This window comes from Daphnia pulicaria, chromosome 1 (genome assembly GCF_021234035.1).
Source record: "Daphnia pulicaria isolate SC F1-1A chromosome 1, SC_F0-13Bv2, whole genome shotgun sequence".
NCBI lineage: Eukaryota > Metazoa > Arthropoda > Branchiopoda > Diplostraca > Daphniidae > Daphnia > Daphnia pulicaria.
Genome location: NC_060913.1, coordinates 18,981,002 through 18,998,642, shown reverse-complemented (window position 1 = coordinate 18,998,642; position 17,641 = coordinate 18,981,002). Strand labels below are relative to the sequence as shown.

The window sequence follows — 17,641 nt, the reverse complement described above, 5'->3', positions numbered from 1 at the left end:
CTCGTGCTCCTGACTCAACATGGTCTCCGCAACATGGTCTCCTGTGCTGTCAGTACGTAGCAGTCTCAGTGGCCTGACTGGCCTCTCACCACTCACCACACAGGTCCACAGCCGTCCACAGCTCTCACTGCTTTCTCAAGCTCTCAAGCTCTCTGGCCAACAATTTTTCGGGTAACTAATTGTTTCTGTTTTGTTTTTGTTTTGTATTTTTTTTTTGTTTTTTTTTTTTTGCTAGAAGCAAGCTAGAATATAATAATTACTACATTTTAACCCGAGCGGCCTAAGTCATAAAACGTAACCTCTACCAGCCGGCAGTCCGCCGGTAATTCGTTCAAAACGCATTCGTGACATGTAAAAAGAATTTCCACCTCCAACCACTATTAATTGAAATTACATTTGAAATAAAAAAGCAATGCACTTGACACAAAAAATGGCGTCATGTGTTTCCAAGTTGTATAGATAAGAGATAAAAATCCCGAGAGGCAAAAAAACCACCATTAATTTGAGACACTTGTATCTCAGCATATGATCCAGGTCTATTTATTTATTATAGTATAGACAGTATAGACTATGGCTATACTGTTAGGTGTTAGAGCACCTTGCAGCTGACAAAAATAATTTGACATTTGTGTGAGGTGCTCTTGAGGTGTCACCCTAATTAATCTGCTGTAATAGACTTGGCAACAGCCTTAGCAATCTGGACGAAGCAGGACGAATATTTCAGCTGTCACTTCGGCTATTGGATTTATTGGATGGAGATTATATTCAGTTACTATCACGTTAAAGACAGGCCATCATACCTTATCGTATGACAAATAAACAGTCTATAACTGCCAATCGTTCCCATTTATGTCGTGTGCATAGAAAATTGATTTGCTTCTCATATGTAAATAACTGCTCAAGTAATCGCAAATTGCATTTTAAAAAAAAGTAATGCCTGGAAACAATAACGCAATCGCTACACTGTCTAATTAGGTGCTTCATGCGAAGCGGACAATTTATTTCATTTGGTATGTAAAAACGTAAAAATTATGTCTGGGCATGTATGAAATAAAAAACTAAATTGTGTTTCATTTGTAATCAGAAAAAAAACAAAACAACAACAAATAACAAAATTAATGTTTTTTTTTTTTGTTTTTTTTTTATAAGGCTAGTATATTAACGGTTCCTCTGAGCAAGATGAATCCGAGAGAATCTGCTGCTTTCATTGCTTCTGTGTCAAAGGACGTTGAAATCAATCCAGATGGCATTAGAAAAATTGCATCAGAGGTATTATTCCTTTTCACATTCGTTTTGTATCGACAAAGAGATGGTTGTAGTACAATAGTCGTAGTACAAAAAGACCATGGTCTAAACATATTTTCGCTTTAGATTTCACGAGCAATCGCTTCACGTGAGTTCGAACCAAGCAATATGATGATCCATTCCTATCCACTGCCTGTTACTGAAGATGTTTCAAGTATTGAATGGTATTTTCATAAAAAAAAAAAAAGATTTTTATCGGTCTGTTTTAATAAAACATAAATCTTAGGTTATTTGTAGCTGATGCTCTAAATTTTTCATTTTGGGCTTTAGAAGAAAATGTACACTATTCTGTTGAGCTCCACGAAAAACAGTATACTGGTTATATGGCTTTATGCGCTGCGATTACTAAAGCACTGGAGGTAGAAAGTGATATCTATAAATTTGCGTTAGAACTTCTTTTAAATAATAAAGTAACCTATTTTGTTTGCATTGCTTGTTGTATTTTTCATTGTTTTTGCGTAGGCTGACATTCCAATAACATCGTCACAATATTATGCCACTATAACAAAAGAAGAAGTGGATAAAATATTTATTTCTAGCACCGGCGAGTCTATTCCACTTTTAGAAGAGAGATGGAGAATTTTGCAAGAATGTGGGAAAATCCTAAATGAGAAATTTGACGGGAAATTTTATAATTGCATCAAGCAATCGGCAAACAGTGCCACAAAGCTTTTAAATTTAATTATTTCAAACTTCCCATCATTTCGAGATGAAGGGGTCATTGAAGGAAAAAAGGTTTCCTTTTACAAGCGAGCACAAATTCTTGTTGCCGACATTTGGAGTATATTCAAAGGGAAGGTATTCGAAGAAAAATTCAACTTTTTAATTAATAAAAATGTTTACTAAATCTATGTCTTTTTAGGGATTCGGAAATTTTACTGATGTAGATTCCATCACCATGTTTGCAGATTACAGGGTCCCTCAGTCGCTGGTTCATTTTGGGGCAATGGCTTATTCCGATAGACTTCATGGATTGTTATTGGCTAATCATATGTTTTTAAATGGAGATCGGGAAGAAATGGAAATCCGTGGGTGCTCGATTCACGTATGCTAACGATAATACGATTGAGAAGTAAAAAAAAAGCAATTCGTTATAACTAACATGAATTAAATTTTTTAGTCGGTGGAATTAATAAAGGAAGAATTAAAATCACATCAGGTTAATACAACGACAAATTCTTTACCAATGAACAGGTATGTATTTTTTTTAAATTGCATTTATTATTTCAAAATTTTTTGTTGTTAATTATTTTTTACATAAAACTGCAGTGCCATGATTGATTATTTCTTGTGGGAATACCGGAGGCGTTTTGCTCAAACTCTTGCCAAAGTTCCCTACCACAAGGTCCGTTGCATATATTATTAATCAAAATTTTATATGTTGAAACATGTTACTTGATAAGGAAACGAAAGTGAATGGAAATTGCGATTTGCGAAGGAAATTGAGGAACAGAATCATAAATAAATGTCTTGAATCGAAATTCTTTAAAATTGTTTAATTTATTGAAAGAAAAAGCCGGAGCAGGACGCAAGTCCGTGCGTGCGTGTCCGTGCGTTAGAATCGCCTTGCGATTCCGAGCAGAATAGACCTAGTCCGGATTTGTAGAGTCCTTTTCCGGATTACGATCCCAAAACGACCTCCGGAAAAAAGGGGGTATTTCGGTGCGGTTGAGTGGGAGATTGCTTGTTAAAACCAGCTTGAATTTCCCCCTTAATATATTTCCTAACTGTAAGCTAATTCCAGTATGGAAGTTTTAATCTAGGGTTTCGCTCCACTTTTTTTAAAGCAGATACCAGCTTTTATTTTCCAAGTTAAGGCGTTTTCTTATCTTGCTTGAAAAATCTAACCTTAAAATCAGCTCGAATTTCCCCCCTTAATATATTTCCTAACTGTTTCAGGTAATTCTAGTATAGATCTCTGCTTGCACCGTGCGGATAGCAGGATTCTTGTAGTCCGACAACGCTGCAATCCGCCATATTAATAAAACCACACCCTTTTTTTACATGGGCTCTTATGGAAGTATTTTTTCAAAGGGTTTTTTCTCTGAGCTGGATAACAACTTCGACCAAAGAAAAATATAGAAAAATACTACATCATTCAGGTAATCCGTAGCATCTAAGTTTTCCACTATTGAAGTAGTGGAAGTCATATTAATTAAATGGTTTTGTACAGGGCATATGGGCATTGTTTACATATGTAGGACCCAAACATGTATAGTTTACTTATAATTTTTAACATTTTCCCACTGAAACACTTGGTAATTGATTTTTCCTTATTATTTAGATTGTCATGTGTGACGAGGTATTGGTGGAAAATGCTTTAATCCATCTATTCGACCTCTCAAGAAGAACTGATGGTGTTTTTTAAAGCATTCTTCTGTGGCATTCCTTGTCGGATATGTATCGTTTGGATAGTTTATTCATACATAGATTTTTTTGTGTTTCAAATGATTTGTATTTGTAAGCATTATTATTCAAAAATAGAGAATATGGATGCATACTAAATAAACAATTAGGATGCTTCATCATTGTTGAGAAGTTGCTGTAATCCTTGGATAGTTGAAATGAGTAAGTGAAATTGTTTGCGTCTTTGTTTTAATCTAGCTTCCAATTTCTGACATTCACATTCTGAGGCTTCCAGTACCTGTCGCAATAGAGATTTCTCTTGGGTGCTCTTTCAATCAGGCTGTGTTTGAATAATGGCAGCCAAAGCATCATATTTCATTTTATTCCTACGAATCTGTCTTGCTTCATGCAACTCCTTCTTGGTTGCTTCAATGTCTTTTTGAGCTGACACAATTCCTTCTTCAATCTGGTTGTAAAGGTCATCATATAGTGTTAATGCTCTGCAGTGTTCATTTCACAGCACCTCAAGGATTTTGTGGCAGCAAATTCACATTGGGAAATTTGACCGATCATTCTGGCATAAGATGCTTGTCTGTAAAACATAAAAATACATCACATAAGCAAGTATAGATGTTATACCAATGAAAAAGTAGTAGACATGCCAAAAAGTCGTGCGCAGTTTACGCCGATGCGCACCACAGCGGCCGATAGCAGAACTAAGATTGTTATTACGCTTGACCACCTATGTAGAGCATGAGACGAGACGAGAACCGACTGCTTGTCGAACAAAGGATCTTGACTATATAGGTGGTCAAGCGTAACAACTACCACACAAAAAAACAAGAAAGAATATTGCTCCATCAACAACCTTAAAGCTAGGACTGTGGCCCGGAGCTTATTGGGCGGTTTTTTTTTAATGGGTTGCCTAGATGGGTTTTTCTTCAAACACGGGTTGGAGTGGGTTGGGCCAACAGAGTAAATGGGTTCGGCCCGGGCCAACCCATGGGTCAAAAAATATTAACAGGATGGGTCACGGCCCGGGTTTTTAACGGGTCAATCATACTTTTTCATCATCTTTTCAGTCTGTTTATCAATAAATGGAAAAATTTCCTAACGTATAAAAATAGAATTTTTATTCTGTTTTAAATGAACCAAAAAAAAAATTAATACATGAGAATTGATGTAAACAAACATACATCAATGAAACGAAAAGAAACTTGGAAGTAAGTGTTGGAAGTAAAAATCCGAATTAACTGTAGTTATCGAACAAATACAAAAAATTGTTTTTAAAAATCTTCTTCTTCGTTTTCCAAAAGTTGAAAAGTAAGGTATCAAAGTTTTCTTCCAAGAAATCGTAGACTTCTTTTACCCCCACTAATCCTGCTTTGTACCATGAACGTAGACAGATTAGGGCTTCAACGGTCTCAGGCTTCAAGCTCATTCTCGAAATGCCAAAAATATCCTTGCCAACAGTAAAGGCCCTCTCGCTAGCTGCGCTTGTCGCTGGAATGCTGAGGAGATTTCTAGCCATTAAACAGCAAATTAAAAGATAGACTAATTGATAACTTTCAATGGAGCTGAACTCGACTGATTGGTTATTTCTGTGCTTGTTGCAGGAAGTGCATCTGCATCATCCATCTCATTCTCATCATCACTTTCAATGCTAATGTTAATTGGTAAACTTCTCTTTTTCCCAGTAGAATTGCTCGATTTAGACAAACTTTGAGGTTTACGCGATAACTGTTCGCCATTATTAGAAGTAGATTTACGTTTAGACATACAGCCTTCACCACTTCATGTGTTCTGCCTTTTGAAGCTCTAGCGCGTGTCAGCGTCTACTTAAAACGTGATGACTGAACATCGAATGTGTGCAACTCTGCATCTGCAATGCATGGATTTAAGCTATCCTATCCCTCCAGATCTTTCTGGCACTTTCTAGCTGTGAGATTCTTTATTTGACCAATAGATGGCGCCACATCTCGGGTTGAGCAGCGGACCCGGCGGTTCGACCCATCACCCGCCCCGTTAAAAAAATGCCTCGATGGGTTGAGTCGGGTTGGGTTTTTTTTCCTTTAGCCCGAACTTTGGCCCGGGCTTTCATGGCCCGGGCCACAGCCCTACTTAAAGCTAGACCCAAGTACCCCGGTCTTGACCGGGTATAAAGTAACTAGTAAAGAAGGTAAAACTTTCGAAGGTAAAACTTTGATGATTATCTATTCCCAGAATATCGATTGTTTTTACCATACAAAAAAACAAGGAAGAATTGATTTTAAAGGCTGCCAAACACACAATGTTTCTTTCTGATTGTTTTTATCACACAAAAAAACAAGAAAGAACATTGCTCCATCAACAACCTTGGTTATTTTAAAGAGTGTAAAACACACACCATTTCTGTCTGATTATTTTTACCACACAAAAGACAAGACATAACATTTCTCCATCAACAACCTTATAGATAGACCCAAGGTCCCTGGTCTTGACCGGGATTAATTTAGAAGTTAAGAGTTAAGTTAGAGTTAAATCTATTCCCAGGTTATCGAACGTCGAAATGTCTTCTAAAAGAAAACGAAAGGATGAACTTGCAGCTAGGCAAGCCAAACGTAGAGCAACGGAATCTGAAGAACAGCGGTGTGCTCGACTTGAAGCAAAGGCTGTCAGTAATGCAGCAGCACGATCAGCCGAGTCTGAAGTACAGCTGTGTGCTCGACTTGAAGCAAATGCTGTCAGGAATGCTGCAGCACGATCAGCCGAGTCTGAACAACAGACTGTTAATCGCCGTGCTGAAGATGCTCTGAGGCATGCAATCGCCAGAGAAGCCGAAAAATGAGCTGGAGTCTATTAAATTATCCCTATGCGGGAATTATTTAATTTCGGTGATATTTTAATTAGAAATTGACGTAGGTGTTCGTTGGTTGTCGCCATCTAGCGGTGATTGTTGGTTGACCACTCTGTGATTCTCTGTTTTTGGTTTGGTTTGGTATGATTAGGTGGGTCTGCTATCTGTGATTCTCTGGTGATTCTCTGGATTCTGTTTGTTCTCTTTCTAAAAACCATGGAAGAGTTTAGAATTCTTAGCGCTAGGTGGAGACAACCAACGAACACCTCTCCCGTCCTCTCAAAATTAAAACGCAAATATCTATATATCTATATATATTTACAAGAAATGTGCATTGGAGACTTATAATAGCTTTTTAAATCTCTTGATTGACCCTTCTTCAAAAATTATGATTAAAAATCCACCCGACAAGCTATAACACGGCGGGATATAGGACGAGAGTCCTGTCCTCTAGCTTAAGTAGTCCATGCTATATCCAATTTAAACCCAAGATGAAGCTAACGATAGGCGACAAAGTAATGCAAGTGTTCAGCGACGATCTAGGGAAACCCGTCAAACCTCCAAAGCAGAATATTTAGATGTTTTTTATGCTTCCGTCCATGGACCGCTTCATGCGCAACCTTTCGTCGACAAGCATATGCAAACATTCCACTCTGAATTGCACTGTCGAGAATTGTGGCCTACAAGAGATGCAATTGTCGATCCCTACATTTGCTGCCACTGCAAGAAACTTAAGGAATTCAATCCTTTTGGAATTCAAAATTAAAGGGTTCGTGATTTTTCATCTATTCCACTAGCAATTCAGAAGCACATTCGGGAACTTACTCCTATTGAAGAAATGCTTTTCTCACCAGTAATTTCCATCATGTCTGTATTCCGGCTACCTACTGGTGGACATGTTTCTCGTGGCTACGTGGCAAATTTCAAACAAGACGTAGCCGGAATCATCAGAGAGATTCCTCTCACAGCAGCGCAACTTCCGTGCCTCGTCATAAGAAGGAGAGGTGTGGACAACACCTGTGCCGAATTCAAAGTTTGCCGTAAACGCGTTGAAGAAGTTGGCCGATTTCTCATAAAAAACCATCCAGGCTTTGCTTCACATCGCATCACTTTTAGCCAGAACAACTGTGATTTGCTGCCCGAATATGGACTTTTGTTAAATATTCCGACGATGGACAGCGACAACGATGAATTGAATGTCACTGACGAAGGAGCCATGACAAGGGATGTTCCACCAGAAGACATTCTTGATCAGCCACAACCTCCTGATGTCGCTTTCGTCATTTCAAACAACATCAGGCCTCCTCAACAAAATGAAATATTAAATGCACTCGATCCGGTTAATTGGCCAACCATTTCAACTGAGCCTATCAATGAATTTGAGGTCATGTCTCGTCTTGTATCTCTGGCTTTCATCAAGTTATTTCCTCTTGGGCAAGCTGACCCAACAAAGAAAGGTCGCAGACAAGACCTATCCGAACTCATTGCTTCTAACCACTTGATGAAATATGCCGAGATTGATTGTACAAAGGAACCCGACGAATCTCATTCAAACGGGTATTCGTATTATCCGTTTGCTGAACATGAGCGCTTCTGTTTTTGGATGGTTGATCGCATACGACGCCATCGAGCCCTTGGGCAGTGTTCCGTTTTTCTGAGACAAAATCCCGAAGAAGCTGCATTGTCTATGGAGGAACTTAAGGCCATGGCTGCCAAAGGTCAACTTGACTCGGTCATCAGCAAAATGTACTCCTATACAGCCAATGTCACTGGCAGTGACGCCTACTGGAGAAAGCGTCGAAGAGAATCCCTAACTAATAAAACGCAAAGGCCCAAAAGGGGGAGGAGTTTGTGTGTGTATCTGTCTGTGTGTTTCTAAGTGTCGTTGCGCGCACGCTGCCATTGGTCGACCGTTTTCTACCTGCGAAAAGGGTAAAAAAAACCCTAGGCTACGTCTGACCTAGCTCGACTCGACAAAAATCGATCAAAAAGGTTGACATCAACCGAGGCTCCAATCGTACAGAGGGGCTGAGGGTTGACGCACACACACACACATAAACACACACCTCAGGCTATTAGGTAGAAGGGTGGGGTAGAATTTTTCCTTTAGCATTTTTTTTCAATGTCCTTTATTAAATTTCTTGGGGAGTGTTGGGTTTGAACCATGGCTTCGAATACACGACGGGGATGAGTGCGCGGCAAACATTCCCCGATCGAGTACGCTAACCACTTCACTATGAACAGATATGGAAAAGTGAGTTGGATTGTCAACCAATTCATGCTATTGTTCAATTTCCATTTATTTTTGATTTAGACTCTTTCTCTTATTTAGATTATTTATACTCCACGTGACGCTATTATTATACTAAATTTATGAAAAATCACGGGCAAGGGAATAACCTTCAACAAAGGATTTACATTGCGGGCAAGAGATCCACGGGCAAGGGAAAAACAACGGGCAAGGGAATTTGCATAACGGGCTAATTTACACTAGCCCAACTAAAGACCGGCCCTGGACGGGCATCCGGTTTACTAGTCTCTTGTCTATAAAACGGAAAGGGGGAAAAGGGGGCGGAGTTTTGTTTGTGTATCTGTCGATGTGTTTGAAAGTCCGGATGAGCGCACGCTGCCATTGGTCGACCGTTTTCTACCTGAAAAAAGGGTCAAAAACACCCGAGGCTACGTCTGACCTCGCTCGAAAAAACGACAAAAAGACTAAAAGGTCGACATCACCCGGGGCGGGAGGGTGCTTTCGTACGGGGGGGAGGGTTGACTCACGCACACACACACACCTCGGGCAAGGTGGGAGAAGGGTGGGGTAGAATTTTTACATTGGCAATTTCAATGTTCTCTATTAAATTTCTTGACGAGTGCTGGGTTTGAACCATGGCTTCGAATACACGACGGGGATGAGTGTGCGCGGCAAACATTCCCCGATCGAGTACGCTAACCACTACACTATTAGAACGGATATGAACAACTGAGTTGGATTGTCAACCAATTCATGCTATTGTTTCATTTTCATTTATTTTTTATTTAGACTCTTTCTCTTACTTAGATTATTTATACTTTACGTGACGCCACTATTATGATCAATTTATGAAAAAAAACGGGCAAGGGAATAAACTTCAAAAAAAGAATTTCAATTGCGGGAAAGAGATCCACGGGCAAGGGAAAAATAACGGGCAAGGAAATTTGCACAACGGGCTAATTTACACTAGCCCAACTAAAGACCGGCCCTTGACGGGCATAAAGTTACTAGTCTCTTGTCTATAAAACGAAAAGGGGGAAAAGGGGGCGGAGTTTTGTTTGTGTATCTGTCGATGTGTTTGAAAGTCCGGATGAGCGCACGCTGTGATTGGTCGACCGTTTTCTACCTGAACAAAGGGTCAAAAACACCCGAGGCTACGTCTGACCTCGCTCGAAAAAACGACAAAAAGACTAAAAGGTCGGCAACACCCGGGGCGGGCGGGCTTGCTTTCGTACGGGGTGGGACGATGGGGAAGAGGGTTGACACCCACACACATCGGGCAATGTGGGAGAAGGGTGGGGTAGAATTTTTCCTTTGGCAATTTCAATGTCCTCTATTAAATTTCTCGGCGAGTGCTGGGTTTGAACCATGCCTTCGAATACACGTCGGGGATGAGTGCACGGCAAATATTCCCCGATCGAGTACGCTAACCACTACACTATGAACGGATATGAAAAAGTAACTTGGATTTTTGACCAATTCATGATATTGTTCAATTTCCATTTAGTTTCGATTTAGTTTTTTTCTCTTACTTAGATTATTTATGCTATACGTGACGCTACTATTATAATCAATTTATGAAAAATAACGGGCAAGGGAATAAACTTAAAAAAAAATTTCAAATGCGGGAAAGAGATCCACGGGCAAGGGAAAAATAACGGGCAAGGAAATTTGCACAACGGGCAAATTTACACTAGCCCAACTAAAGACCGGCCCCGGACGGGCATAAAGTTACTAGTCTCTTGTCTATAAAACGAAAAGGGGGAAAAGGGGGCGGAGTTTTGTTTGTGTATCTGTCGATGTGTTTGAAAGTCCGGATGAGCGCACGCTGCCATTGGTAGACCGTTTTCTACCTGAACAAAGGGTAAAAAACACCCGAGGCTACGTCTGACCTCCCTCGAAAAAACGACAAAAAGACTAAAAGGTCGTCATCGCCCGGGCCGGCCGGGGATCCAATCGTACACGGGTGCTGAGGGTAGACGCACACACACACACACACACCTCGGGCAATGTGGGCGAAGGGTGGGGTACAATTTTTCCATTGGCAATTTCAATGTCCTCTATTAAATGTTTTGGAGAGTGCTGGGTTTGAACCATGTCTTCGAATACACGACGGGGATGAGTGCGCGGCAAACATTCCCCGATCGAGTACGCTAACCACTACACTATGAACGGACATGAAAAAGTTAGTTGGATTGTCAACCAATTCATGCTATTGTATAATTTCCATTTATTTTTGATTTCGACTCCTTCTCCTATTTAGTTTATTTATACTCTGACACGTGAAGCTATTATTATAATCAATTTATGAAAAATCACGGGCAAGGGAATAAGCTTCAAAAAAAGGGTTTCAATTGCGGGAAAGAGATCCACGGGCAAGGGAAAAATATCAGGCAAGGCAATTTGCATAACGGGCTGTCTGTTTGGTTTTATGTGTCGTTGCGCGCCCGCTGCCATTGGTCGACCGTTTTCTACCTGAAAAAAGGGTAAAAAACACCCGAGGCTACGTCTGACCTCGCTTAACTCGACAAAAATCGACCAAAAAGGTCGACATCACCCGGGGCAGTCGGGGTTGCGATCGCACAGAGGGGCTGAGGGTTGACGCTCACACACACACCTCGGGCAATGTGGGAGTAGGGTGGGGTAGAATTTTTCCATTGGCAATTTCAATGTCCTCTATTAAATTCTTGACGAGTGCTGGGTTTGAACCATGGCTTCGAATACACGACGGGGATGAGTGCGCGGCAAACACTCTCCCATCGAATACGCTAACCACTACACTATGTACGGATATGAGATGGCGAGTTGGATTGTCAACCAATTCATACTATTGTATCATTTTCATTTATTTTTTATTTACACTCTTTCTCTTACTTAGATTATTTATACTGTACGTGACGCCACTATTATAATCAATTTATGACAAATAACGGGCAAGGGAATAAGCTTCAACAAAGGATTTACATTGCGGGCAAGAGATCCACGGGCAAGGGAAAAACAACGGGCACGGGAATTTGCATAACGGGCTAATTTACACTAGCCCAACTAAAGACCGGCGCTGGACGGGCATCCGGTTTACTAGTCCCTAACTAATAAAACGAAAAGGTCGAAAAGGGGGAGGAGTGTTTAGACCAACGAAAGTGGGGAGAAACAGTGTATTACCTGAAGATAAATTCGACAGACGTTGAGAGCACAACGTTAGGCGGGGACGAGCTAGTCCAGACTGACCCTACGCTCTTACTACCGTCGTCTGCTTCACACACTCTGTGAAATCAATACTTGCCCTTTCTTTCCGGGTTTGCTTTCTTTGGAGGGCTTGGTTAATAAATGAAAAAAAAAAAAAAAAAGGAGAAGGGGGGGCATGGCTGTTTTGAGGGACAAAACGAAACAAAATACGGACGCGTAACGTTCTTTATGGCCGTACTCACTTGGGACGGGAAAAACATGAATCATGACAAGCGAGAGCAAAAATGAAATTCTGACTTTGTTAACGCCGAGGGGAACGTAGCCGGGTTATTCTTGAATATCGGTGTGGCTCGCGTGACTCCACACTATGCAGGGTAGCGAAGCGGCGTGCTGTGCGTTCTGGCCGAGCGTCGAGTCGCTGGGCCGTAGATCTTGGGTTTACGCTGTCGACTCTGACGCGGCGCGCTGTCTGGCTCCAGGGCTGGAGGGGGAATGAACGCGGCTGGGGCGATCGCGGCTGGGATGATCGCGGCTGGGACGATCACGGCTGGAGCGTTAGTTGGTGTGGCGACTGTGGCCGTTCCTGGCATTGCCACCACGCGTTGACGAAGGAGGCTTGATTAATACATGAAAAAGGAAAAGGGGGGCATGGCTGTTTTGAGGGACAACACGAAATAAAATACGGACGCGTAACGTTGTTTGTGGCCGTAATCAGTTGGGACGGGAAAACATGAATGATGGCAAGAGAGGGCAAAATGACATTCTGGCGTTGTTTACGCCGACTCGCCCGAGAGGAACGTAGCCGTGTTATTCTTGAAGATCGGTGTCGCTCTCACACACCGACGCGAAGTGATTTTCTTTACCGCAATTGTCGCAGCTTTTTCCGAATGCCGGGCATTGAGTTGTGCTGTGTCGTCGGGGTCCGCCACAATAACGGCATGGCGCTGACGTTCGGCCGTTAGATTTCGTGTCCGGGGCAAAACGTGTCTGTTTGTTGTCGCGCGTGGGTGACTTGCTAGATTTGTAGGCCGAGCGGCGGATAGCGTTGATCGCATGATCGTTTTGTTGAAGAGATGCAGCTTGTAGTTGGGATGTTTCGGCCGATCGGAGGATTGTTAGTGCCTGATCTAGGGTGAGTGCGTCGCCGAGCTCTCGAAGTTTGATGCGAACGGTGTTGTCTGATACGCCGGATATCAGTTGGCCCAATATACGCGTCGGTTCGCATCGGGCACAACAATCTTGTCCGAAGTCGCACTTGCGGCTGATATCTCGGAGACTGCATAGCCAGTTGTCTGCAGATTGGTTTGGGAGCTGGAAACATATTGCGAATTGATGACGCCACCCATGCCGGTTCCGGCCCGCATTGCAGCGGGTACGGAGTAGGTTGATGATTTCCTCGTGATCTCCCAGTTGGACATCCGTGAGTCCGGCAGACAGTACAGCTTGCAACGTAGGGGTTGACAGGCAAGATTTAAGCTGGTTTGTCTTTTACGCGGGGCGTGCGGCGGCGTCGAGTACTTCATCGATGGTTGACAGAGCCAGAAATATCTTCCATCTTTCTTCCCATACGCCGAATGAATCGCGTTCAGCTTCCAGGTCGAAAGATGGTGGTGAACCATAAGGCTTAAATGCTCTGAGTGGATTCACTATTGGTTGTCGCGGGCATTGGCTGCGGCTGCTGCGGCTGCGGCTGCTGCTGCGGCGGTGATGGCTGCGGCCATGGTTGTGGTTGCGAGCTTATTCTATAGAGAGAATATTAAGAATGAGTGTGATGTCGACCCACTTGTACTGCGACAAGGTGAGGACGTGCTGCGTGCAGTAATTGCGTAGATTGATGTGGTATCAATAGGCGAAAATCAGGAGTGTATACCTTGATGGGGCGCTCCTACCGGAGGCGTGGGGTAACTAAAACTGGGGGTGGCGTGTGGCGCCACCGTTTCCGGAATATGCGATTCCAGGCCGTGTGATACGGATCGTGATGAATAAAGTTTGGTTCCCGAAACTCTTGATGATGAAAGAAAGGTTGCTCGTGAGAATGCCGTAAGTCGAAGTAATACACATAAACCACTGAGTAGAGGTAGCAATATAATACCGATTGAATTAACGAAACTTTTGTGTTGAGCGCCTGTCGGCAAAAATGTGCGGCACCACGCTAGCTTGACGTTCGTTGGAGTGGTTTTGAATACCGAAATACTGGGCACACTGAAACTTTGATTTTAGAGGGAATCGTTAATCAAAGGTGTTCTGGGTAACAACAGTTTTGTCGAAGGGTGATAATAATACCACTTGTAACTGCGAACTACTCTGGTGTTGCGCACCTAGCGGCAAATTTGTGAGGCGCCACGTGAGATTGGCGATCGTTGGTGGAATGTCAATGCAGAAATGCTGAACACACAGATAATTTTCTTTGTGAAGCAATCAGAAACTTGAGGTGTAGGAGTTAACCAACTGCGCCATGTTTAGACCAACGAATGTAGGGAGAAACAGTGTATTACCTGAAGATGTATTCGACAGACGTTGAGAGCACAACGTTAGGCGTGGACGAGCTAGTCCAGACTGACCCTACGCTCTTACTACCGTCGTCTGCTTCACACACTCTGTGAAGTCAATACAAGGAGTTTGTGTGTGTATCTGTCTGTTTGGTTTTATGTGTCGTTGCGCGCACGCTGCCATTGGTCGACCGTTTTCTACCTGCGAAAAGGGTCAAAAACACCCGAGGCTACGTCTGACCTCGCCCTTATCGACCAAAAAGGTCGACATCACCCGGGGCGGCCGGGGATACAATCGTACAGGGGGCTGAGGGTTGACGCACACACACACACACTCACCTCGGACAATGTGGGAGAAGATTTTTCCATTGGCAATTTCATTGTCCTCTATTAAATGTCTTGACGAATGTTGGGTTTGAACCATGGCTTCGAATACACGACGGGGATGAGTGCGCGGCAAACATTCCCTGATCGTGTACGCTAACCACTACATTATGAACGGATATGAAATGGCTAGTTGGATTTTAAACCAAATCTTGCTGTTATTCCATTTTCATTTACTTTTATTTATTCTGCTTCTCTCATTTAGATTAATTATACTCCACGTGACGCTATTATTATACTAAATTTTTGACAAATCACGGACAAGGGAATAACCTTCAACAAAGGATTTACATTGCGGGCAAGAGATCCACGGGCAAGGGAAAAACAACGGGCAAGGGAATTTGCATAACGGGCTAATTTACACTAGCCCAACTAAAGACCGGCCCTGGACGGGCATCCGGTTTACTAGTCCCTTATTCATAAAACGGAATGGGGGAAAAGGGGGCGGAGTTTGTTTGTGTATCTGTTTGTTTGTCAGTCCGGATGAGCGCGCGATGTCATTGGTCGTCGAGCTTACCGCCGGAGGCAATACGTCACCACCTCTATCCTACAAGGTTACCGCCGAAGAATAATCATTTTTAAGTATATATTATTGTTTTAACCGGTTCTTTTGTTAGCCATCACTCAGACAAGTCAAAATTTCCCGAAAAAATATTTTTTTTTTACAAAATTAAAAAGAAAAATCATAGAATTAACAGAAAAAACATGGTGGCCAAGCGTAAAAATTTTTAAAAAACAAATTTACCGCCGGAGGCAATACGTGAATATCCCTCTATCCTGCAAATTTACCGCCGGAGGCAATGTGACACAACCTCTATCTTGCAAATTTACCGCCGGAGGCCATGCGTGAAAAGCTCTTCCCTACAAATTTACCGAAGGAGAAAATGCGTAAATATACTCTTCCCTACAAATTTACCGCCGGAGGCAATGCGATACAACCTCTATCCTGCAAATTTACCACCGGAGGCCATGAGTGAATATTTTACACTTCCAATTTACCATCAGAGAAAATGAGAATGCATATTCTCTATCCTGCAAATTTACCGCCGGAGGCCATGTGTGTAAGAAATCTATACAAAAACATTTTACTAACAGAGAAAATGCTTGAACGTTCTCAACCCTACAAATTCACCGCCGGAGGCAATGCGATACAACCTCTATTTGGCAAATTGACCGCCGGAGGCCATGCGTCAACAAAAATTTATACTCGGCGGGCAATATAACAAGGACGGGCAAGATGTAAACCGTAAAATTAGACAAACAACTTCACGTAACGCGACGTAACGGGCAAGATGACAATGACGGCAGAGTGTGTACTAACAACAGAAAAATTAAATCGTTGAAAGTCAAAAATAAAATTGGCAGCACCAACGACGGCTTAACTAAAACGCCGCCTAAAAGCTAAAACAATTAGATCGCTCGCGGGAAAATGATTCACGGGCAAGGGAAACAGAACGGGAAAGGGAATTTGCATAACGGGCATAATTACACTAGCCCCACTGATGACCGGCCCTTGACGGGCTAAAATTTACTAGTCCCTAACTAATAAAACGAAAAGGGCGAAAAGGGGGAGGAGTTTGTGTGTGTATCTGTCTGGGTGTTTGAAAGTCCGGATGAGCGCACGCTGTGATTGGTCGACCGTTTTCTACCTGCGAAAAGGGTAAAAAACACCCGATCCTCAGTCTCCTCCCCCAAAAGCTTTCGGGGGAAGAGCCTGTGTCTGTCACGGACATTTGGAGGAGGAGCTTATTCATGTCGCAATGCGAACGCTGTGATTGGTAAGTCGCAAATAACCACCAGATGTCGTCGCCGTGATGACACAATCTTTGATGACGCAACAACCAGCATCACCACCAGATGTCTATAGCATCGCCGTGATGACGAAATCTTCAAGTAAGGTACTGGGCAGATTTCCCACGATAAAATCTATTACGGGCAGATGATTAAGCTACAGAAAAGCGAATAGAAAAACAGTCCAACTTTACGCTAGACAAAAGTTCCCCGGATTTGACCGGGGCTCAGGTTACTCGTCTATATAAGATAGAAAAGCAAGCTTATCAGCTCGCCGAAGGGATAGTCGTAAGCCAGTTGAAAACTGTCTTAAATGACTAATTCAGGGCCTATTGTTAAGTCGGACTTATTCCCAATTCACACTTTTCTTCACAGACTTTTTGGTCTTAAAACGGGAAATTTCTGTCACAGTTCAATATCCTTGCAAGTTTTTTACGTTTAGTTTGCTCAACTCATGTGTTCCTATTTTTACAAATAAAGTTCAATAATTGAATTTAAAAATAACCATCATTTAGTCAAATAACTGCAAAACATAAATGCTAATCTGGATTTTGCGTCATGGTTGGGACATCAAAGATTGCGTCATCATGGCGATGCTATGGACATCTGGTGGTGATTAATTTTGACCTAAATTGAAAAAAGTTGTAGTCGCAACGGCCAGATGTCACTAGTCGTATTAGCAATTATTTTAGCAGTTTTTCATTAATTACAGGAGAACTAATTAAGTAAATGAAATTATCCCTGAGGGTAGTACTTGTACTACCAGAAGGCATTAAAGTAAATGCGGGTGTCTGTGTGTGTAGGAGGGGGAGGGATGTGGGGGAGTGTACGCTGTTCTGGCCAGGCTTCCAGAACCTTAAATTCAGAATCTGAATAAATTTATAGAAAACTAAACTACTGCATCGATTATCTTCAAACTTTTTGTGTAAACTTACAGTAATTTATCTTAGCGTTTAGGTAAGTTTCGATTCATTTGGTAATACTAAATTTTATTTATTTTTATGCGGATTTAGTCATTAGCTTTTTGTGACTTAGGACAACCACAAAACCCAT

The 17,641-nt window shown here is 42.1% G+C and overlaps 1 protein-coding gene and 3 long non-coding RNA genes across 6 annotated transcripts; 2 read left to right on the top strand and 2 right to left on the bottom strand.

The window, feature by feature from the left end:
- The first annotated feature begins 4 nt into the window (after positions 1-4).
- LOC124320875 (queuosine salvage protein-like) lies at positions 5-2,786 on the top strand. Of its 3 annotated transcripts, none has more exons than XM_046783778.1 (8): positions 5-171; positions 1,155-1,269; positions 1,372-1,469; positions 1,532-1,664; positions 1,768-2,103; positions 2,168-2,350; positions 2,426-2,499; positions 2,575-2,786. In XM_046783778.1, exons 1-8 carry the CDS (start codon positions 20-22, stop codon positions 2,669-2,671), a joined length of 1,188 nt encoding a protein of 395 aa, XP_046639734.1. In that variant the 5' UTR covers positions 5-19; the 3' UTR covers positions 2,672-2,786. The 3 variants fall into 3 exon arrangements, with proteins under 3 accessions (XP_046639734.1, XP_046639736.1, XP_046639735.1); XM_046783780.1 differs by having other exon boundaries at positions 63-171; positions 1,150-1,269; XM_046783779.1 differs by lacking the exon at positions 5-171 and adding an exon at positions 694-806 and having other exon boundaries at positions 1,150-1,269.
- LOC124320879 lies at positions 2,143-17,382 on the bottom strand. Its single transcript, XR_006914070.1, has 3 exons — positions 17,307-17,382; positions 16,056-16,061; positions 2,143-2,153 (listed from the first exon to the last, which is right to left on the bottom strand). It is a non-coding gene; the product is annotated as an uncharacterized LOC124320879 (long non-coding RNA).
- LOC124320877 lies at positions 3,228-3,830 on the top strand. Its single transcript, XR_006914068.1, has 3 exons — positions 3,228-3,407; positions 3,479-3,517; positions 3,590-3,830. It is a non-coding gene; the product is annotated as an uncharacterized LOC124320877 (long non-coding RNA).
- On the bottom strand, positions 13,587-14,048 carry LOC124320878. The gene is made up of 3 exons (XR_006914069.1): positions 14,017-14,048; positions 13,795-13,928; positions 13,587-13,666 (listed from the first exon to the last, which is right to left on the bottom strand). It is a non-coding gene; the product is annotated as an uncharacterized LOC124320878 (long non-coding RNA).
- Positions 17,383-17,641: the final 259 nt, after the last annotated feature.

What these genes read in the sequence shown, in the direction of transcription:
- LOC124320875 (XM_046783778.1), top strand. Translation starts at nt 20, where the DNA reads ATGGTCTCCGCAACATGGTCTCCTGTGCTGTCAGTACGTAGCAGTCTC. An exon ending in GATGTTTCAAGTATTGAATG is followed by an intron (nt 1,470 to 1,531) that starts GTATTTTCATAA and finishes CATAAATCTTAG; the next exon opens with GTTATTTGTAGCTGATGCTC. An exon ending in GGAGTATATTCAAAGGGAAG is followed by an intron (nt 2,104 to 2,167) that starts GTATTCGAAGAA and finishes ATGTCTTTTTAG; the next exon opens with GGATTCGGAAATTTTACTGA.